The sequence below is a fragment of the Juglans regia genome, chromosome 1 (genome assembly GCF_001411555.2).
Source record: "Juglans regia cultivar Chandler chromosome 1, Walnut 2.0, whole genome shotgun sequence".
In the NCBI taxonomy this organism is placed as follows: Eukaryota; Viridiplantae; Streptophyta; class Magnoliopsida; order Fagales; family Juglandaceae; genus Juglans; species Juglans regia.
In genome coordinates this window covers 14,861,754-14,885,511 of record NC_049901.1, presented here as the reverse complement: position 1 = coordinate 14,885,511, position 23,758 = coordinate 14,861,754, and the positions used below count along the sequence as shown (strand labels likewise).

Below are 23,758 nucleotides of genomic sequence, written 5' to 3'. Positions count from 1 at the left end.
ATTGTTCATTTGCAAGCAATATGAAATTCGCCCACTTTCCAACTTTTCTTGATCTTTTTTTTTTTTTTTGTGCATTTGTCTTTGCTCTGGATTTGATTGTTGGTTTGGTTCCTTGTGGGCGTTAACCATTAACACGAGAACTGGCAGGCCACGAAGCTTGGCATTATGAACATGAGGGCTGGGAAGTCATGTGACTTGCGAGTCGAGGGACTAGTCTTGGTTGCCCGAAGGTTGGCAGGTCATGAGACTCATGTCCGACTGGCCATCTAGGTAAATCCAGGAACTTGTACCTGGCCCAAACTTCGTAGCGAGTCGAGGGACTCGGCTTGGTGGCATGAAGGTCAACATGTTAAGGGATTTGTGTCCGACTGGTCGTCTGGGCAAGTCAAGCGACTTGTGCCCAACCCAAACTTTGTGGCGAGTCAAAGGACTTGACTTGGTGTTTCGTTTGCTCAAGGGAGATAACTCAAAAGAAATGAATATTCATTTCCATAATTCCCTTCCCTTTGTTGTGCTTCAGGCGTAGGGCTGTAAATGAACCAGTCTGTTCTATAGGCCGCTCGGTTAAACTCAAATCGAACTCGACTCGTAAAAATAAAAACTTGTTCATGAAAGTAGATACCCGCTTGATTTGTAAATGACACATACCCGACAAAACTCGACTCAACTTGGCTAAGACTCGTTAAAGCCTGCTCGTTTATGCTCGAGTCGACTCATTAGCTCAACTCGATTAAAACTCATTCATATATTGATATATATATATATATATATGCATACACCTATGTATATATATATATATGTACTGAACATGGCTTTGCCTATTCTTTAATTAATATACTTTTACTTATCAAAAAAACATATATACATATATATATATGTATTAGCTAATAATATAAGCATACCACTTTTATAATTAAATATATAATATGTAATCTAATTACTTGTCTATATAGTGAATATACTTTATAGATATATTTTATAATTTGTATAATAATTAATCGATAAAATTTAATAATTTCATATACTAGTATGTGGGAACCATATATGAAATAGATATATGACATCATATTAAGTGTATGTATTAATAATATATGTAGGCATATAATATATTGTTATCTTGGATAACTATCAACTAGTTAGATATTGATTATTTATAAACTTTTTAAAATTTTATAATTCGATAAAGGTTCTACTTGTTAGTTGCATAAATTCAATATTATATTGTTTATTTTTTTAGTTGTTTAAATTATTAAATCTTATTAACAAAATAAAAAAAAAATAAACAATTTGAGCTCAAACTCAGCTCGACTCGAACTTGTTTGTGAAACAAGCTTGAACTCGAGTTGAGAGTTTAGCTTATTGAGTCAAGCTCGTACAAAGAATATAAAAAAATCTCGAGCTCGAGCTCGAGTATTTTGAGTCGAGCTGAGCTCGGCAAGCCAAAGATTGGCTCGGCTCAGCTCGACTCAATTACAACCCTATTCAGGCGATACAACCTTGGTCGATTGTTGGCCTTTACTACGAATGATCCCTCTCATCGTGGTCCCAGCTACCCTTCTTCTTGCATCGTGACTCCAATTTGCTTAAACACTAAGTCGACTTCCTTGAGGGATCTGGGTCTGACCCGCCTATTGAAGTACGACTCAGCTTTCCTCTTGTTGCTCGCCGTCTACACCTTGGCTTCTTGCCTTCTCTCTTCCATTAAAAACAATTGTTCTCTCCGTAGGACAACATTATGGGCACTGTTGATGTTGTGATTTATATCCTAGGCAACTTAGCAGTTCCTCTCGATAACCTGCAAGATCCACTAAGAGAAGGCTTGGGGTGGTGTGGGACACATCCAATGCCTGAGTTAGAATAATCTTTTTGTGAGGAGTGCACTAGGAAAAAATATTCAAGAGAGTGAGTACGTGCAAAGATCAAAGCTTAAGATCCCTTTACTTGAGCCCAGGCGTGCCTATATACCTGGTCGTGGTGGTCCCCACTCACTGCTAGTAGATTGTGCAAGGGTGTACCGAGTGCTGCACTAGTGGCAGGGGTCTCTTCTGTCATGTCAGACATCGCCTTGCCGTATTGTCTGTGAGTTGCTCTTTCTTTCCCCATTTGCCTCTTGTGGTAGGTGAGGGGGAGGTGTGTACACTGTCGCAATTACAGGAGTAATGGATGTTTGATTTGACATTGCATGATGGTTCCTCCGACCATTTAATGCAGTGTACCCGTTGTCTAGTGATGTGGTTGTGGTTGTGGTTCAAGCAAGTGATGTGACTAGTCACCATATTTGATGGGCCATTTTGGGCTCGATCTAGCCCTCCTTCCTTCGCAACTTCTATGATGGGGCTACCCATTGCCGGCTTGGGCCCCAATGTGAATGAATCTTACACGGGCCAAGGTGGGAAATAAACCCCCTCTCACCCGGGTTCAATTGACGCGACATCCACCCTCCAGTCGAACCCACATGGTTTAGCAACCACCGGTGGCTGAAAAAGGGTCACAAAGTGGTGGCCCCTTCCCACCACCTACGTGGTGGCCGACCCTTGGACGACCATAGGGTGGTCGGATTTGGGCACTTGGGATGGTTTGGAGAGGGGGTCCCTTTCCTCTGCCAAACATTTTTATTTATTTATTGTATTTCTTAATTTAAAATTTTTTAAATAAGAAAATGACTTAAACACATGACGATTGTATATAGTGACACGTGTCTTTTGTTATATAGGATAGACGAAATTTGTGAGGAAGGGAGTTAGTTCTCAGTTATTGATAGCATGCAGTGTTAATCCTTAAAAAAAAATTGCACAATGATCTAATCGCAAACCAGGTAAAAGATCAAAACTGCTACAGGCAACCGAGGCACAAAATCATGGGGGAATCGGCTGTACCACATCAGTTGATATATTAAAAAAAAAACATAACACAGATGAAAACGGGGGAAGGAGGGGAAATTCAGATTTAAGAAGAAGAAGAAGAGACCATGTCTGGGTATGGAAGAAAAACTTTGCGATTTTGGGCCAGGAATAAAGAAGAGATCGTCGTCGTCGTCATCTTACAAAGAAAGATACTACACTTTTTCAAAACAATTGATAACGAGTAACTACACAGACGATCAACCTCGAATTTTTTCAAATCGATATAAAAACGAAAGTAACACAAGTCTCCAACTGAACCTCATTTTCAAACTCAAAACCGGATTATAAAGCCTTATATCGGTTCCAAAGTTTTCAGATGTAACTGCCAAAAACACTAGCAGAAGTCCTCTTTCTCTTTACTCCTCAGTAACATTCAATCCTTCTTCGACATGCATCATCAACAACAGAAGAAAGAAACTTGCACCTAGACCCCCTCCCAAACATATATTCATAATATATTTGTATATGGAGAGAGAGAGAGAGTGAGAGATCTGATCTAAAGAGGAGTGAGAGTCTCTTGTCTAGGCCATCTTCTGGTGCCACCATCACCTCCTAATTAGCACCTTGCAGTCTCGGCCTCAAACCCACTGAACGAAGGAATGGACACAGAAGTGGCGACAGCATTGGTGGGAGTAATGGCAATGACACTTGGAGTAGAATCAAAGCGGAATCCAAGAAGGCCACAGGACAAAACATCGGCCCTTACTTCACGACCCACCATCATCATATTGTAGTGGTGGCTAGGTGAGAGGTTTCGATGGTGGCTAGAGAACAACTCTAGGGGCTGAGGGATGGACGGGAAATGGGTGAGCGAAACTTATGATGACCTGTTGTTCATAAGTTGCCTCAGATCAGGCATGATGTACTGATCCTCCATTTCCATAGGGAAACAGAGGAAACTTGAGGAGGAAGGAAAAAGGAAAAGGATCTTGCAAAGATGGAGATGGAAAATATCAGAGGTGAAGAAACGGCGAAGGGGAGAAAGAGAAGGAGAAGGGGAAGGGGAAAGGCTTCGTGGGAGATCCGAAAGGGAACGAGCAAAGTGTCTTCGTGGGATGCATATCCCGAATGAAACGAACCGTTTCATTAAGTTACATAGGACACGGTTACGTGGCGATTCTTCCAGCCGGTTGCATTCAGCATTTTTCTTTCCAGTTTGAGAGGGTGGCCACATGTGTAGCTTTGGGCTTTGATTTTCATACATTTTAGACCCAAAAAGTTGAAAAGATTGACATTTCATGCCGAGTTTTTCCAATTACATGTTTGTTACTTAAACGTAACACTTTCAGAAGTCTTCCCATTAGTTACGTGGCTAGTGTGCTAATAAACAAACTCAGAAAATGGAACTTTTCTTTATGATGTCCTTAGCCATAAGTTTATGAGTTTCCCATCATCTGAGAAAAGAGAAAAAAAAAACAGTAAAATATGCTGTCCGTCGTCTGTGACTCTGTATATTCAGCTTCAATACCGTTTGTGACCGAAAAACGATAAATAGATAAATAAAAAACGTGTTGTGCGTATCCAACTCAACTGGGTTTAAGTCAAGGTGACAATCGAAGTTGATATTGTAAGGGCCCATTCTTGTAGTAACATCCAAATTACAAGCTCAGCCTTTTTTGATCATAAGCCCAGTCCTAATCATAGAGGGAGCATTACTTTCCCATCTCCTTGGGCCTCAACAATTTCATTATTCAAGGGGGGACCCTTATTTTGTGGTTTGCTCCCTAGATTCAAAGTCCTCTATCCTCATCCATTATTGGAAGATCTTAATTTCTTTAGCGGCATCCAAAAGCTTCCTCACTGCCACTGCTATCCTTCATTAAATCCCAAAAGAAAAAAAAAAAAAAAAAAAAACAGTAATAAATAAAGAGTTGGGCTGCCTTTGTCCGTTTGTTACAATGGGATCAGTATTTTCTTCAGTCCACTTAATATAAACCATCTTTTGAATTTTTACAACTTAGAGCATTAGTATTGGTTTCATCATTTTCATTTTTAAAATTTGATGAAAAGTACATGCTTTCCATAAATAAAAAACCTTCTCATTCATAACCCCACATTGGATTAACCATTGGATTCATCAAAATAATAATATAATATTATACTTTTTATAAGAATATTTTTAATTTATTTTTTTCATATTTTACAATTACAATAACTATATGTTAATTAATAATTTAATTTGATACTTAAATTATGTTTCCCAACTTAAATATATTGTGGCTCAAAATTGGGAAATAATAATTTAAGTAAATAAAATAATAGTTATAGAGTGTGAATAGTGAGTCTTCAAATTTGAAGATGAATTAGAATGTACTGTAGCTCAAAGTTTCAGATTTTAGTATTTGGTGAATCCAATGCAGTGATTTTAAACATAAATTCATCAAATTTTAAAGATTGAACTCATTTGATGAGTCCAATGCCAATGCTCTTAGACATGTATTCGTAATTCATCTCAATTCATTTTATTTTATTTTATCATTATAATTTTTTAAAATTTTTATAAAAAATATAATAAACAATTTTTTTTTTCAAATTTTAAAATAAATTTTCCAAATTTCTATACAAAATATAATAAATAATTAAACTTTTATTCTACTATTCACAAGCCATCTCAATCCATCTAAATTTATCTCTGAATCAAAACCACTCCTTAATATTTCGAAAGGGAATAAAAAGAAGACATAATTACCTTTATAATAAGATTTAAATAGTGAGGTAAGATGAGATGAAAATTAAATAAATTATTATTAAAAAATTATTTTTTAATATTATTATTATTTTAACTTTTAAAAATTAAGTTATTTATTATATTTTATCTAAAAACTTTAAAAAAATTTAATGGTTAGATGAGATAACTCTAAGGGTCATATCTTCAACTCTAATTCAACATATTTGTCACCCACTTTTTTACTTTTAAAAAATCTGACTTATCATGGATTTGTAACTCATTTTTTGTCTCTGTTTTTCCTTTTATTTTATTTTTTGTTTAGTAATGTTATTTTTCCTCCTACTTTATATTACTTACTTTATTTTTTTGATGTGACTAGACAATGTGATATCATATGGTTTATTAAAAAAATATAAAATAGCATCCGAATATATAAAAAGATGAAAATTAAATTATAAATTTTCTCTAATCTTTAATATTTATATTTTTAATTTTTTTAATAAATGACGTGATACCATCAACTAGATAAAATGAATAATATAAATTTATTAAATTAATGAATAGAGTAGCATTATTCTTATTATTTTAAAATTTGGAACAGATAATTATCATGCACTAACGAAAAAAAGTCAAGTGGCAACTGCAAGTTCGAAATCTAAATGCAAAAAGCAGAACTCGGAGTCGGGTGAGAACGATTACACGAAGGTGGAATCAGAAAGGAAGGGGTCGCCATCATAAGCAATGTCAGTGAGTAGAGCCTAGCGGAGGAGGAGGAGGAGGAGGGGGAGCATAGGTCATCACCATCCGTACATATGAGGAGGAGGAGGAGAAGGAGCAGAGCAGCTTTGGTACTATCCAATAAAGTGCTGTGGGTCCCAATTTGACATGGACACCTTATCAATCATCATGACACGTTAACCTCCCTACTCCTATGTCGGGCCCACCTCTAATCATCATACCTCCACGTGTACTTTCCCGCCTTGGTTTCGCTTAGTGTATTGTCTCGCTTTGTACTAATAAGCCTGATGTGGAGCTGACGTAAGGATTTCTCTCTCTTTTTTTTTTTTTTTTTTTTTCATAAACGGGGAAAAAGAAATATAAAAATGAAGAACTACTGTTCAATTATTTAATAGGAATTTATGAGATATATTGCTTTATTGTACTCATGATTGCTCCCGTTGTGATTATTTCGTAGGTCAGGCAAAACTTTCATGAGGTGATGCCATGTGTATGTGATAGTTGGACAACATTTATCTCTAACAAAATTTAAAAGAGTAGTGTTATTAAGCATTAATTTATACCATTTAATTTGCACTTTGACATGTTACTGTTAAAGTGTTATATGATTTATTAGAAATTCTTTGAGCTAACAACATTCAATCTTAGATCAGGTGCGTTAACCTCGTCACGCTCTGTTTAATTAAAGAGTTTTTATACTAAGTAATCTTATACCACATATTTATTGAAAAAAATAAAAATAGGTATATACTACATAGTAAAATTTTTATTAATTAAATCTTACTTTTTTTATTTTTACAGAAGAAATAAGATGGATTAAAATTAAAGTTAAAATTTGAATAAAATATTATTTTTATTTTAAAATTTAAAAAAATTAAATTTTTTATTTTATTTTATGTAAAAATTTAAAAAAATTATAATAATAAAATGATATAAAATAAGATAAATTAATAGAAATTATGAAAACGAGACAGTGTAAGTTGCTAACCTAATGCGATGCCACTCCATTTGACATTTTCAATCCAAAGTACTTTACTTTGAGGCTTTTACCATGCCGACTAAAGTGGCTTTTTCATCAAAGTTTTACGATGAAAAAAAAAAAGTGTTTGAGTTTTGAAACCTTGCAATTAAAATATGAAAAATTAGAAGGGGGTAAATAATAAGATTTCTATTGTTACGAGGGAATATTTTGTCTCCAAGTCAATGACCTCGATCTAAGGAACACATATTGGCACATTGCCCGAAAGTTGTAATAAAAGTCAACCATTACTCTTTTTTTTCTTCCTCGATTCCGGCCAAAATGTAAAGGCAGCCGAACTTGGAGTCCAAACTCCAAAGTCCATAAACTAATGCATTTTCCTTTAAATAAATGAATAAACACCCTTGTCACTTGTGGCATTTACAGGCTAATAATGATAGAATTATTTTATTATTATTTTTTTATATTTAATTTTTTAATTTTTTAATTTTTTAATTTTATAAAAAAAATCTACAATTAACGTTGAATCATTGTTAGTGGGTATTAAAACAGACAAAGAGGGCTCTAAAAAAATCAGTACCCTTGAATGAATTGATTGCTAGCTAGCTTGTGTAGTGTACGTCCATGCACATTGCAATATGGTCAATTATTTGAGCACCTTCATGTGCAGATTCCCACGAGAAATCCTTCATTCCTTCCTTCATTCAATCTGGTTTAGGTTTACTTTTAGTTGAATTTCATAGTAAAAAATCTTGCATAAACAATAGAACTCGTTGAACTGAGCATGCATGTCTAAATTGATTCTTGGAATGAAATCTCGAGCATGAATCCCTCTATTAGATTTATCTCTAACATCACTTTTAAGCAAGTGCATGATATTGCTTGATGATCTTCTTGATTCAACTAAAAAGAAAATTGCCGTCCTGATCATGGCAAATTAGAGAGGAATATTGGCCCCCACGAGTCTGAAAATTCCTGTTGCTTTAGATTAAACACTTTTGATAATTGGAGGATATATATATATATATTATATACGTGTGTGTGTGTGTGGGACCAATGAAAGTTAAGCGAATGTTGGGTCCCACGACTGTGATCAATACATAGGATCTTTTACTGTTAGTCAGAAATGAATGGGGGGATCTGTCTCAGTACACGCATGACACGTCATTTACTAATGGTAATAGGCTGTGGAGATATTTGTATGATCTGCGTGTATTGGGAACTGACTCACCGAAAGCGTTGCCGTTCCATCTAATCACACTCTATTCAATGCCAGCGCTTAAAGACATCCATTCATCGATTATCGTCTCTCTCTCTCTCTCATCTTTTTACTTTTCAACGATTTAGAAAATGGAAAACCAACATAAAATAAAATATAACTAAAGAAAGTAAGGTATAAGTCATAACAATGAAGATATTCCATAAAAAAAAAAAAAAAAACAATGAAGATATAGGGAGATTTAACGTAGTTTGACAAATTTTGTCTAACAAAACTATTAGGAGTTCTGATGCAGCTAGTGAAAAGATAGATGCACTAACTATTGCTCTTCACATCACACAAAGAGAGTAAATAATCTGAATATTTTGAGATTCAAATTTTAAATAGTAGACGAAATAATTAGTCTGAATGATCATAAAAAGACAAATCTTATATTTAAATAATTCATGTATATTAATGAAAATTTTGAATAATTTAATTTTAAGAAGATTTCTATTATTATTGACTTAAGCATCGGAAGCGTTGCATTAAACCTCTCAAACTACTTTACTTTTTGATTGCAAGAGATCGAGAATACGTAGCAGCAGTAAAACACTTCTTCAACACTATTTATTAGAAACAAAATGCCATTTCTATTGCTTGATCATATTTTTGGCGCACAATTTCCTTCCTACCCGTGCATTGCTAGCACGACCAATATGTCCTGACTCTCAGTACGTTACTCTAGACCTTGTGCCGGTTGTTATCCTCTTTTCCATGTTTTCTTGCTCTTTCTTTCGTGGGCCTTGGTATTTGGTTCAACTATATTGTTGACCCAATTAAGCTTTATCTTCTAGTCCATTAGTAACCAAAAAAGAACTATAACTTATTATATTTAGTTGGATTTAGATGTTAAAGTGAGTTGAGTTAAATTTAATTAATAAAATATTATAAGCATATTATTTTTTAATATTATTATTATTTTTAGATTTAAAAAAATTAAATTATTTATTATATTTTATATTAAGATTTGAAAAAATTATAATAATAAATTGAGATGAATTGAGATAGGTTTAAGTTTCAAATAATGGAGAGGTTTTTAGAGATGAGTTGAAATTGGTTGAAATGGTTTGTGAATAATAGAATAACAGTTGAATTATTTATTATATTTTGTGTGAGAATTTAAGAAAATTATTTTGAGATTTGAAATAGTTAAATTGTTTATTATATTTTGTGTGAAATTTAAAAAAAAATATAATAATAAGATGAGATAAATTGAGATAAATTTTGAATGGAAACAATAATTCATAATGATTTTATAGATTAGAAATGTTTATAAATAATTATTTATAGAGGCAAAACCAGTACTAAACATATACAAAAAATCTTCACAACCTCCTAACACTCCACACTCCACATTATTTTTAATTTTTATTATTTTTTTTCTTTTATTAAATATTTATTATATGAATAATGAATAAAACATTTGAAATAATTTAAAAACAATAAACTCAAAAAAAAATTTAAAAAAAATTTAAAAAAAATATAGAGTGTAGAGTGTGGTGGAGGTTGCGTAGCAATGCTAAAAAATATATAGTCTATGACTCTATGTAGAATAATAGAAAGTAAATATATATTCCGGGAATATAGTGGGACCGGAGAGCGAGGTGGGGCCATTGCTGACTCAGTTGTCATGATTTCATCAATATGGGTTCAGGGAATTAGCATCATGAAGGGGGAGCAAACATGATGAGACAGAGGACGGTTGCACTTGGCAACGGGCCCCACACTCAACCCCCGCCCCCCACCCGTTGTCTCTTGTTAATGTTGTTTGCACATTGACATAGGGCTTCCCTACACTACTCTACTGTGAGTTCTTGCTGGGAGACAAATCCAGCCACTTGCGCACACTGAAAACTCACTATGTTGTACCAGCTTTCCTGTACATGCTATCTAAGTTGTATTAGGCCATAAAAACCGACTCCGGCCTCTCGTCATTAGGTCTTCCTTCATGTGGGATTCTTTATGCTGCTACCAAAAAGAACAAATTAGTATTGCTATTTATAAAAATCTCCATATATAGATATTCAGAGCATGCACTTCATTAAAGTGTCATTATTTAGCTTTTCAGATTTCGATAGTGCTAAAGGGACGCATGCAAGCTCGTAACAATCTCAGGCCGGCCAGTTTAGGAAACCAAAAGTCCTAGTAATTTCAGAGTGTTTGAAAATCTATGCCTGTTTACAGGCCAGATAGATCCTCAGAACTTGTGCATTGTTTTGCTTCGTTGGAATTTGTTGGGTGTGGAGGCAATTGCAATGGACATCATAATTTGGATCACTGCCTCTACAGTGTTTGAGAATTTGTGGCAGACAGTATACGATTCATGAAAATAACCTCTGACCCACTAATAATAATAATAATAATGTTAATGTAAATATATAGGAATTTGCAGATTCAGTTGCGGAACGATCGAGTTCCATAATATTTGTTGAAAATACAGTACTGTAAGTTCATGATCAGTTTCCACTACCATTTTTTTTCCCGATATTTTCTTTGATAATTTTTTTGAGCGATTGGACTTGACATTGGCTGTCTAAAAGTCAGTACTTGAACGTTCTTTTCATTGTCAATGTAGAGAGATCAGAGAGATACTCGACATCAGTAGTGCAGGGATGGCCCCCTGCACTGAAACATGTCTTCCGTATCCCATCCAAAATTTATAATTTCATTATATATTTAATATTTATCAACATCATCAGGGACTGATATATACCTAGCCACGTACTACTCTTTTTCCCAATAATTCAGAATGTATGTCAGTTGCGTGGCTTCATACCATGCATACATACACACACACATATATATATATATATATATATATTTTAGTTGGACCGTAAATAAAAAATATAATATATAATGCCTATGGGGATAAAAATTTTCAAAATTTTTCTTCTGCAGTAACAAATCTTAGAATAGGACAAAGATCAACAGTATAAGTTTTTCTTAATTTATTGATCAATTATTATATATATCGCAAAGGTTAGAGAATCATGATATATAAGCTTCATATCATCATCTATAAATTTTGGGAAGTTTATTTTTTTTTTATAAAAAGTGAATTCCGGTATGAAAAAATTTGTAAAAATATATATATATATATTTTTTTAGTGAGGTTCACTTTTTTTTATAAAAGATAACTATGGTGTATTTGAAGTTTATTTCTAGCATTACTCAACGTATAATATATATATATATATATATATATATAGTAGAAAAATTTTATCCATCATTTTTACACCACATATAATTTTTTAATTTTTTTTTCTCTCACCAAATATGTATTGCATGGATAATAAATAGAAAAATTTAATTAACATAAAAAAAAATAAAATAAATGTATATATATGAATGAAGAGCAGCAAAACTCATATAATAAAACTCCGAGCAAGAACTTACGGACTCCACTTACCACAGAAAAGGTTGCAATGCTATGTCGACGTTGCATCAAATAAACTATAAATTATGTTATTGCTTTCATTGTCACAAAACACATCGTGCCAGAGTTAACCGGCCGGATCATGAAAGCAGGTACTGATGAAATTCTATTCGATATATGATCATCATCTGTTGATCCGACTAATGAATAAATATCGTCACAACTATAATTTGGCAGAGTACTGAATCACAACTAAGTATAGGGTTGTAACCGGTCCGGACCGGTTTTGTATTTTTCAAAACCGATTACGCACCGGTTATCCTCCTAAACCGGTACTTCCGGTTTCCGGTCTGGTCCGGTTCGGTTTTTCGATTTTTTTAAAATGTAAATTTCACAATTTGTCATTAAAAATTTGTTTATAAAAAAAAAAAATTGATTTAAAAAAAATTATTTTATACTTTTATTAATATATTAGACTATATAATAGTATTAATATTAGACTATTGGTATAGTTATAAGTTATATATTAGTATTAGTTATAAACTTTTAGTGATTTAGTATTAACATTTTATGTAATAATTTATAAATTATAATAAGAAATTATTTCATATATGAATATATATGTTATATATAAAATTTCATATAAAAATTTATAATTATACATTATATATAAAACTTATATATATTAATATTTAATATATAAAAAATATTTTGTATAAAACTTATATATAAAAATATTATTTTTTATTTTTTTTAATCAACCGGTCCGGTCCGGTCCGGTTCGGTCCAAAAAATTTCTGAACCGGAACCGGACCGGAACCGGACCGGAACCGGCTGGTTTTTACGTTTTAAAAACCGGTTCCGGACCGGACCGGTTCAAAACCGGTAAAACCGGTCCGGTTCGGTCTAGTCTGATTTTCCAATTTTTTGATTTTTCGGTTTGAATTTACACCTCCAACTAAGTATGAGAGTACTGATCCATGCATGAATTACATGCAGTTGAGATCAAAAGTTGAAAGGAATTAGAGGATCATGATTAAGCTGATCTCTTATGGGCTGTTTGCTGCTTCGAATCAGCTGAACACTAAGCCCATAATGAAAGCTCCTGATCATGATGATCAAACCATATTGACTTGGTTAATTTGCCACGTGGAGAGGAGTACTTATATATTAATCTTTGATTATAATTTGTTTTATTTCTTGTCATCTTGGTTAAGTTTAAAGTTTTTTACCATAGCTGCAAATTTAGAGAGAGAAAATTATACTCTAACCATCAAATTACCATCCATTTTGCATTACTATTTTCAAAATTGTCACTAATTAACCTCTTAATTATTTACAACAACATTAGTAGTATAATTACAAATTCTGATTCTTAAAATTGTATCATGATATCTCTAAATTAGTTTTTTCATCTAGACAAGCTTATAATGTCTTAATAAAACTGCAAATTTGACACGAGTGATTTAAAAGATCGAATAGATTGCAAAATCCAATTCAGATTCTTATTTTTTTGTTTTTTCGAGTTCTCTGCATAGATATACATATAAAATGGATCATACAATATTTATTGAATATTTTATAATGTATTTACTCGATAGTTATAAATATTGTGAAACAAATTTTACATGTCTATCTCTCTCGCTCCAACGTACCCATGGATCCAAATTATGCTAAAACAATTGTTACAACTTACTCATGCATGCTTGGATGAACGTACGTACTGGTTAGTTAGTTTTATATGAATAATGTTATATATATTCGTAAAATATATAAGTATCGTATAATTATTTTAAAAAAAAATAAGCTCTATTGATAAAAAATTAATTTTTTTATATAAATTTTATATTTATTTATTTTTATAAAATAATTACACAACGTTTGCAAACTTCTAATTGAAATTATCGTTTCTCATATACGTTTGGATTCGAAGATGATTTGAGATGAGCTGAGATGAGTTGAGATGGATTGTGAATAGTAATGAGATGAGTTATGAATAGTAGTGAGATTTATGAGTTAAAGTTGCTGAATAGTAGTGAGATGAGTTGAGATGAGCTGAGATGAGCTGAGATCACTTACGAATCCAAACGAATCTAAAAGATTAGAGATGCAGGGCGGGCTCACCGGTACCTTTCATTCACTGATTCGATCCTAAAGGGTACGTAGATACACATCAAGGATTAGAGATGCCAATCATAGCCTTTGACTCAGATAGCACCGGCCCTAATTTTTCAGCGAGGCCTTAAGGTTCAACCCTCCACCCTCGATCTTATCTAGGGGGAAAAAAAAAAAAAATCAACGAGGATTAGATCAGATGACTCATGATATCCAGTGGGAAATGTGCAATTGCTAAAACCAAAGTTGTGTATGAATTAAGGTGATGTGGTGAAGAAGATAGTAAAACGACCTTCCCTGCATCACTATTATTAACGTGCATGTGATAGATAGGGTTAGGTCTTCGACTGGGCTACTGTACTGCGTATAAGGGAGACATGCACTGTCCTTACCCTAATCTCACTGATCATCATCTTAACAAGAAGGAAAAAGAAAAGTCTCAGTACTTTTGAAGATTAAAAAAAAAACAAAAATACATTGGCCATTCCACCCACTATATTATATGATTTTAGAAGTAAACAATATGCTTAATTAGATTATATTTAAGGTCGTCTTTTCCTTTCACTTTCACACAAGGCCGTGCTGCTGAGGATATCTTCCAACACTGATCCAAATATAGGTATATAATAATAATAATAATAATAATAATAATAATAATAATAATAATAATAATAATAATAATAATAATAATAATACCAAATTAGCATTGACTATTGACTAACAAGTTAACAAGAATAATTCTCTGCAAAATTAAAGCTAGGGTTCTGGAAGCAGAAATAATATAGCACCAAGACTTTGGCTCAAGTCTGCAAAGACTGATCATGATCGTCACTAATTCCCTCAGCTAGCTTGTAGTCGGTCTTTTTTCATCATGGTTCCCGTAAACCACGTCAATCATAAAAATATAAAGAACTCAAGCCCTGATTTCTTTCTTTCTTTATTGTTTGTTTTATTATTTGTTTTTTCTGACCAATCTTAATTCGATCGTTATGTTTCGATTGCTGTTGGGCCATCCCAGTTCAATTTATTATAAAAAGGAGGGGCCATTAGACAATGTGGAGGAGTAGTTCTTTTGTTTTGAGTAGTAGAAGTGACACAAATATATATATATATATATATATATATATATATATTATATAGAAAATGAAAAGTCTTATCCCACCGCCGAGAAAAAAAGAAAAAAGGAAGAAGAAAATTCTTACCTCCCTAAAATGGTACAATTATAAATAGTGTAGGCCAAAAGCATGTGATTAAGTTCTTTATAGAAAGGGTCAATCAATTGATGCCTGCCCCCATTAAACAAATCTTAATTAGATTTAGAGGACATAAAATGTCATGTGCTGGAGAATATAGTATTCTTATTCCATAAACACGAAAGTTTGTCTTCTTCTGGCATGGAGCACTTGAATATATGCCTTTTTCTTTTTGTTTTTCAAGTGAGGAACGGTGCCAGCCTTTTTGATGAGGATGCCAAAAGTTCTACATCTTTTTGAGTTTAGGCTCAAATTTGTAGGGCAAATTTATGGAGAGAGAGAGAGAGAGATGCATGCCTCCGGCAAGTTTGCCTTACTGTTTCACCCTTTGACATAACTCGTGGGCTGTGAGATATGGGGATATGACCGAGTGAGAGAGAAATGCCATCATTGCTAAAGAGCAAAAGGCTTATTCACTGGCATGGGCCACCATGATGCTAAAAGAAGTGTCACCGGTCACAACACTCTGATCTCTGTCTTAAAAGGCCTAACCTGGCCCTTAAATCTCCCAAAATCTCATGCCTAATCATTTCAATTATGTGTGTGTTTATATATATATATATATATTTGAAAAGAAAGATTGCATCTCCAAAAAGAAGTGAGAATATTAGTGCTGCTTTGTAAAAGCACTCTCTCAAAATCCTATGGTCTGTACCCCTCATGCATTTTGCAAAAGATTCAAAGTAACAATTTTGAAAGGGCACTGTTTCCATGATTCTATATATATATATCCCGGCCCCTAGCTCCCAGCTCCCCATCATTCTAGGTTTTAAACCAGAGACAAAAGATTTTATAATTGAAGTGAAAAAGATCATGATCTATCAATCGATTGCAATGAAAAAGATTACTTACTTTTAAGATGTATATATATAGTTACCGTTTCATGCAAAGATATCCCATTCTCATAATGATCATTATTATTTCAGATCTAGGAGTAGTAGTAGTACTACTACTACTAGTGCTTGCTTGGATGTGCTGCTTTTTCTAAGTTGTTGATATATTTGAACATTGGCACTTTATGTACTGTTTGTCATGTGCCAATAGCCTTTGGCGGGAAGGGATGATCATCGAGATCTTTTGTCCCAATAATGTTTGACAAAAAGGTTCACATAAGCTTTGTCTCATTAACCCCGCGGCCTCTTTGTCAATTCCTGTTCTTCTTGCTATTACAATGTGCAGCATGCTTAGGTGGGTTTATATTAAAGGTGATTGGGTAATGATATAATATTATTGATAAGGAAAAGTAGTAGTAGTACTGATGTGAACAAAGCGATGAAACTTATCTTTACTTATTTGCATTATTATTTACAATTATTTATGGCATGATTGGTCAAAATTATTTGTTTTCAATTTTTGGGAAGAAGATGATCAGCTGTTACGTACAAGATATATCATCGATTGATATTTGTACTATATATATATATATATATCCTAATTTAGGTAAATCTAAATATATTATTGCTTATTTAATTATGCTAATAGAAGTTATGAAAACTAGATTCCATGTATATATGTTAATCTAAACGATTGATCAAGGACCAAATTATATATTAATAAGAGTACCCTTTTGGCATGAAACAAAGAAATTAAATGCGTTTTACATGCATGCAGGAGATCGATGATCATGAATTAGCTAGGGGCGTTTTCTACACTTGAATAAAAAAAGCTGAATCTGGAACCTCGATATTATTCTTAATTGCATGGCCCCAAGAAGTATTTGGAGTTTGAACGTTCGCAGCTTTTAAGTGCTAATTTATATTTAATTAGCTAGCTCTCCATATATATATATATATATATATATATATATATATATATGCAAAATGGAGCACGTACAAAAAAAGCTGCAGAAATCCTTGGAATAAACTGTCACTCGTCAAATATTTCTCGTAAATGATAACATTAAGCAAATCCGATGCCTACTTTGTCATTTTGCTAATTGCTTAGTACACATGATGATGATCATCATCATGATCCACACCAAACGCTAGCTGATAATATAATATATAATAGAGGCCTGCACTGGTGATCAAAACTCCTTCTTCCTCGTTATAATTTTTTTATTACTGCTCCGGCAATTATTTATATAATGTCATGACTAACATAAATTAACATGATATATTCTTATTCCGGGATTTAGTATAAAATTAAATAATTTTACTACATTAATAAGGAAAGGTATATATATTATAGTACTACTTGCATTTCAAATTTTGAATGCTAGCTATATAGCATGGAGAGATCATTGGATTAAGCTTATTGTATTTTCATTCTTGTTTGTTCTAAATTAATAATTTTGTTTTTTTTAATATATATATAAGAGCTTGGTTTTGAGATTTCAGGATATTACTATAATCCTCAGCTTGTGTTTGATGATCTTGGTCGAGATTTATTTGGTGGAGTACATGATTTTCACATGCAGCAAACTTTTTGTTCTTATTTTTCTCAATGGGTTGTGAGGTGGGGGGCATAGATTGAGTAGTACTGTCATTACTTTAACGCGCTCCCAATAAATCGAGCAGGATAATTCCAGCTAAAAGTGGAGGGGGAAAAAAGAAAAAACAAAGGTTTTCATCAGCTTGCTGCATGCACCGATCAAGTACTTGCATGCACCTAGCTAGCTAGCTTTGGCACATTTGCTTTTTGTCTTCTTATTGTTGTCTAGGATTCCTTACTAACTATTATAAATTAAAAGCTTAATTTCCAAAATTATGTTTCACTACTAATCATGGATTAATGTATTTTAATTTCTCCTCCGTAACCATATTGAATATATATATATATATATTGAACATGAGATGCCAATTGAGTGCATTAATAAAATCTAAGTACTCTTGTGGCTGTGCTTAAAAGATCAACAGAAAGGTCGTTTTGTCCGAAATGTACAACCATTAAGTTAGATATATTGGGTTCTTTCGCCTGAAATTATATATGTACAATCGGGTGGTTGATTAGCCAAGTGCATGCTAAATTAATATTGTCCAAAAATTGGTTTTGTTACCATTTGCATTAATAGTTGTTTAATGGTGTCCATTAATTTGGTGGACCAGTGTGAAGCTTTTGGCCATCATCTGTACTAGTCCTCCACAAAGGGCATCAAAAAGTTTATATATATATATATATATATATATATATATAATGAAACACACATGACATGAAGATGTATTCAATTGAAATCTAAGAAACAATTAATATTAATGCGGCGGCTTACGATTCCCCAAATCTCGCCACCAATCACTCCCATAGATCATAAAGATTTTTTAGGTGATTAAAAATTTGAAAAAATTAAATAAATCGTTGAGAAATTGCAGAGAAATCGGGCGAGTTGCACCAAACAGTAAATTTTTGCTTCTTCGTTTCAGATAATTTAGATGGAAATATATATGAGAATTAGAGAAGGTATGACGAGGAGGAAGATGCATACTGTTTGACGCCTGATGGGGTTGTAATTCCCTCTTATCATCTATCCAATTTCCTCCGTATGTACAGCAGTCAAACTCAGAAATTCATGTACAAATTAAGATGAAAGACCAGGAAATATATAAAAACAAATATATAGCGCAACCATCTATCTTACTGATGAAAATGAGACAATTAAAACACTGAAAAGACCATGGGCGCCGTTTGTATATGAATGTACGAAAATGACAAAAAAAAAAAAAAAAGAAAAAAAGAAAAAGAAAAAGATAAGATCAGGCTATTATTTACATATTATAATCTAGAACGAAATAAACAAAGTATTTCAATTAAGTTGTTGGTGATCACTCAAAAGACGGAGAACACCAAGATTTTCTTCCATGCATGATCATCTTTATACTAGTAGTACCTCATCATCTCATTCGTACGGTTTGTGATTTTCTTTCTCATTTTGGTTATGCCTAATCTGATGAACAAATCCATGATTCCACCATACCTTCGCTTCTTGTAGCCACATTCTCCGGCCCCTTATCGCCATGAAAATCCGATGAAGAAGCCGCCGAGTAATTCAACGACGTCTTGCCGTTGGTAATCCTCTCTGAATTACCATAACTTCCGTTGAGTGACCTCAAGAACCCTTGATCACCGCCGTGGGCCGGTCCTGTGTCGTTCGCCCAGCTGGTAGGAGGATTGTTCTCGTTCCTCGAAAATGTCCCGTCCGATGAAACTATGTGTGAAAGCCCACTGAGTTGTGTTCCAACGTGCTGATGGCTCAAACCAAGTTCCTCTAAAACATTGCCCATTTTGAGATGAGAATCATTGGGTGGGATTTCCAAAGAACCCTGGGTTTTGGAGCCAAGAAGAGCTGAACTGGATTGCGTGTATTTAGGTTGGGCTTGGAGGAGAGTCTGGAGGTTGAGAATCGGGTTTTGCATGTTCATGTTGAGAAGATTATGGGGCTGCTTCAATATGCCTAAATCAGAAGACAGTTGGTAGTTAATGGAAGTAGAGTGAGAAGCATTGCTCGTTGAATCAGAACCTAAAACATCAATCATTGAAGAACTAGGAAATGACAGGGATGGAGCTGAAGAAGAAGAAGAGGGAGAAGAAGACAGAAATGGGGGTGTCTGAACTTTCTGAGCGAACGGTCTCAAAAGGTATGGAGGCTGTGCTGGGTCCAGGTACCCTGATCTCAAAGAAGAGGAAGCTGTGCCGAAGAGATCGAGGCGGCTTCTCGGGAAAGGCGACGATGTGAAGGGTGGTGCGGGGATCCCAGTAAATTCCTGAACCATGGCTCGGAAATTGGTGGTGTCCGTGGTCAACACAGTAGTGGGTGCACGCCTAGACGCTCTCGACCTCTTCTTTGGGTTTCGTACCACGTTAGTGTTATTGCCTCCAGCTTGATCGTTTGCACCTGAAATACCCGAAGCAGAAACCGAAGCCCGAGGAGAATTTTCTGGTGCCGGAGGGATCTGTATGGCGCAAAAAGTCCCGTCTCTGCTTTGTCCGCCTAATTGATTGGTCAAGAAAGGTTGGCTTTGGGCTGAGGATGAGGGAGTTATCAAGCCGCAAAGATCGGTGGCATTTGGGTCAGATCTTAGCGTTTTGGACCAGACCATATCGAGATTTAAAAGAGAATTCGGGTTCGAGCGTGATGATGACAACGGGTCGAAGTAGTTTAAAGGGTCGAACATGGAAGAGGAGGAAGAGGACTGGGTTTGGTGGTGGTGGTGGTGGTGTGTTGGCGGCTGTGGATGGTTAGGCAATGGACCGAGATGGCTGCTTGGTGTGTTCAAGAATGCTGAGATCGATTCGGCGCGTGAATCATACTCTTCATCCCCACCACTCGAAGATTGCATACTGCCACTATTACCGGAATCCATAAGAGAGACAGAGAGGACAAGAGAGGAAGAAAAAGTGAAAAGAACGAAGGGGAGACAGAGATATGGTGTGGGCTGGAGAGAGATTTTGCTTACTTAGACCCTTTTAAGACGAAGCTACAAAATAAAGCATGAGGTAATTAATAGTAAAGAAGAAACAGAAGTCTTTCTGGAAGAAGAGCTAGCTTTCAGAAAGTGTCCATGTGTTAAAGGCTCTGATTGGGAGCGAGGACGACAGTGGCTTTGCGTGCTTTTGCTCTGTCTTTGAGCAAAAGGCCGGTATGTGTAAAGAAGAGAATAACCAACCCACGGATCATGAAATTGATGTTTGCAGAAGCGATAAATCAAAGCCCCCGCCAGGAACTTGGGTTTTTCAGTATTTATGAGGTACGTGTTGGGTTGGATTAGGGTTTCAAGGCGATAGAGAAGAGAAAGAGAGCGGGGTAGTTCTCTATCCTTTTCTTCTCTAAAAGAGAGGCAGCGTGTACCTGAGGTTCCACTCACAAAGATCAGAGTGGGGTAGCCGTGAGAGCAGGGAGAGGAAGGTGGGGATGATGGGGGGGGTAACTGGTCAAAGCAAGTATCGGTTTTGATTCGCTGTGCAAAGCTGGAAGAAAAGAAATGAGGTTTAGGGCGTTGTTAGAATATATATTTGAAAGAAAAAATATATATAATCAAATACAATCTATATATAAATATTATTATATTTTTTTCTAATAATGAGGTGGGCAAGCAACCAAATTAGGGAATTTGAAGGTTGTTGAATGGTACGTAAAAAAAGGAGAACTACCCTCAACATGACTCATGTATACTTTTCAAAGCCCTGCAAAAGGCCAGCCAAAAACAACTAATTAAAATAAATAATTTATTTTATTATGTGTAGATCACGCTATCTATCTATATTATTTAGATAATAAAATGACAAATCAATTTAGATGGAATTATTAAATTTCTGGCATTTTCCCATTAAGGTTAGGACGTTAATTATAAATGGATAGCAAGAGGCCAAGAGCAAACAAATTAAAGCTCGTTTCATTTTTGTTTCTTCATACTAATTATTTCCGTAATGATTTTATTTGGTAGTGTAAATATTTAAAACTACTAATTAATAATATTTATAAATTATTTCTGCTTAATTTGTCCAAATCAGAAACCAGTGCAAGGTACGTACACGATAACTATTAATTATTATTATTGAGATCAGAATCTTTCACAATAAAATTAAACATAAATGAAAAATCATGACATTTCTCATCATGTTATAATTATCTTCTGCTTTACCTTATATTAATTTTGCCATTGCTTTCTTCCCTGCCTATGATATAATAGATTCTTCTTTCTTCTCATTGTCTTACTAAAAAGAAAAAGAAACTGTTTGGAAGAAAAGAAAAAGAGAAAGATCCAATATTGGATGGATGGATGGATGGATCAGTTCAACAACATCCGAGTTCGCTGCAACCATCAAAGCTAAAAAGAAATCGATGTTATTTTCTACTGATTATTCTATCCTTTGGGGAATATTAAATGTATGTATATATGTATATAATATTTAATGATCATATCTTCAGCACACAACTTGGGTACTTCTAGACGTCTTTATCGTTCTACGTGTAACATATAGATTCTTCTCTTCACCAATGGTGTCCCTACAAAACCAAACCCTAACCCTAACAAAACCAGTCCCCACGTTATACGTTTTCTGATTCTACAAGCTGTAATGTACACCGATCGAGCACTCGTAGTACGTTCATGTGTTAATTCTGATAAATATATATATATATCCACCCTTTATAAATCTTACAGTACTTGGGACAATTAGTACTACCACGTTAATGAAAGTTACAGCTAGCTAGCTAGGTTCTGACGTTCTACGTATGATCGATCATCTTCTAGTACTAGTTTTAATCCGCCACAGACTAACTAGATCATAATAATTATGATCCTTTCTTTAAGATCATCACCTCCAAGTGGCAATTATTAGGCACAAATAAGTTACCTAATTATATATGTCTTTTTTAAGTTGCTTGAAGATGATGTAATTGAACTGCTTTGGTACTATATATTTAGTACTGCAGGTGGACACTAATATCCCTGCTGCAAGCCAACTACAAAGTTAATTATTAATTTGGAGTATTTGATATTAAAAAGAAAAAACAAAAAAAAAAAAACATGAAAAACTGGAGATTGATGGGACCTGATCTATCGTTTTCATTGAACCTGTACCTCACAAATTTAAGTATGCAAACACACGAGTAGTACTATCACTGATATGAGCCGTTGGATTGATGGGGATCGATTGATGTCTTTTATGACTCATGACTTCATGTGCCACAATTTCAGCTCGCAAAATGCTCCCCAAAAGTCTAGGTATAGGGGGCTAGAGGGCCCTCATAATCTTACATGAGTAAGTTTCCATTATTACTTGCACCAGCTGCTAGCTAGGAGATATTGTACCTTATCTGCACCAAATTGTGGTGGACGTATTTGTGGTGCCGAGATAATGTATGGCCCAAGAATTTTAGAATAAAGCTAATAATTTGATGCTCATTCGTTTTATACAATATACAATACCATAATCTCTCTTCACGTGACAAATATATCTATATATATATATATACACACACACGTATATGAATGATGATCATGACCTGGAATCAAGTATTTTGAAATTTCAGTCAATCTTAGAATTATGAGGTCTCGTCGATCGTATGGTTAAATAAAAAAAAAAGGGCAAACAAGATCAATGGAGTTTTTCCTTAATTTGAGAGCTGTAGAAAATATATATTTTGTGGATATCAGTGCATGATTCATGTGTGTAGCACTAAAGTATATATGTTGCATATTTCTTTTGTATGTAGATCACAGTCTTCTGTAGGGTACTGTATCACCATCAAATTGAAGGGCAAGAACAGTACCTAGCCTGATGGTAGTAACTACAAACATGTACATATATAAATATATATAAATATATATATTATATCAATATTTTAATCGATTTGTCAAGGACTCCTGCACAGATGGAGGCCATTACTAGTTGGGAAATAAACAAGATATTATCCCCTAATTAATTCTGCTTGGAACACATCTAATTAGCTGATCTCTTGGCTTTCCTTCTTTGATATTGGATATATATAGCCCTGAGTTTTCTATTTGGTTTGACTCTTTGTGCAT

At 34.1% G+C, this 23,758-nt stretch overlaps 1 protein-coding gene across 1 annotated transcript; it reads right to left on the bottom strand.

The window, feature by feature from the left end:
* Positions 1 to 18,846: 18,846 nt before the first annotated feature.
* LOC109013235 (rho GTPase-activating protein gacF-like) lies at positions 18,847 to 21,298 on the bottom strand. Its single transcript, XM_018995258.2, has one exon. It carries the CDS (start codon positions 20,588 to 20,590, stop codon positions 19,169 to 19,171), a length of 1,422 nt encoding a protein of 473 aa, XP_018850803.1. The 5' UTR covers positions 20,591 to 21,298; the 3' UTR covers positions 18,847 to 19,168.
* Positions 21,299 to 23,758: the final 2,460 nt, after the last annotated feature.

Excerpts from the sequence above, each read along its gene's own strand:
- LOC109013235 (XM_018995258.2), bottom strand. The coding sequence starts at position 20,590 with ATGGATTCCGGTAATAGTGGCAGTATGCAATCTTCGAGTGGTGGGGAT.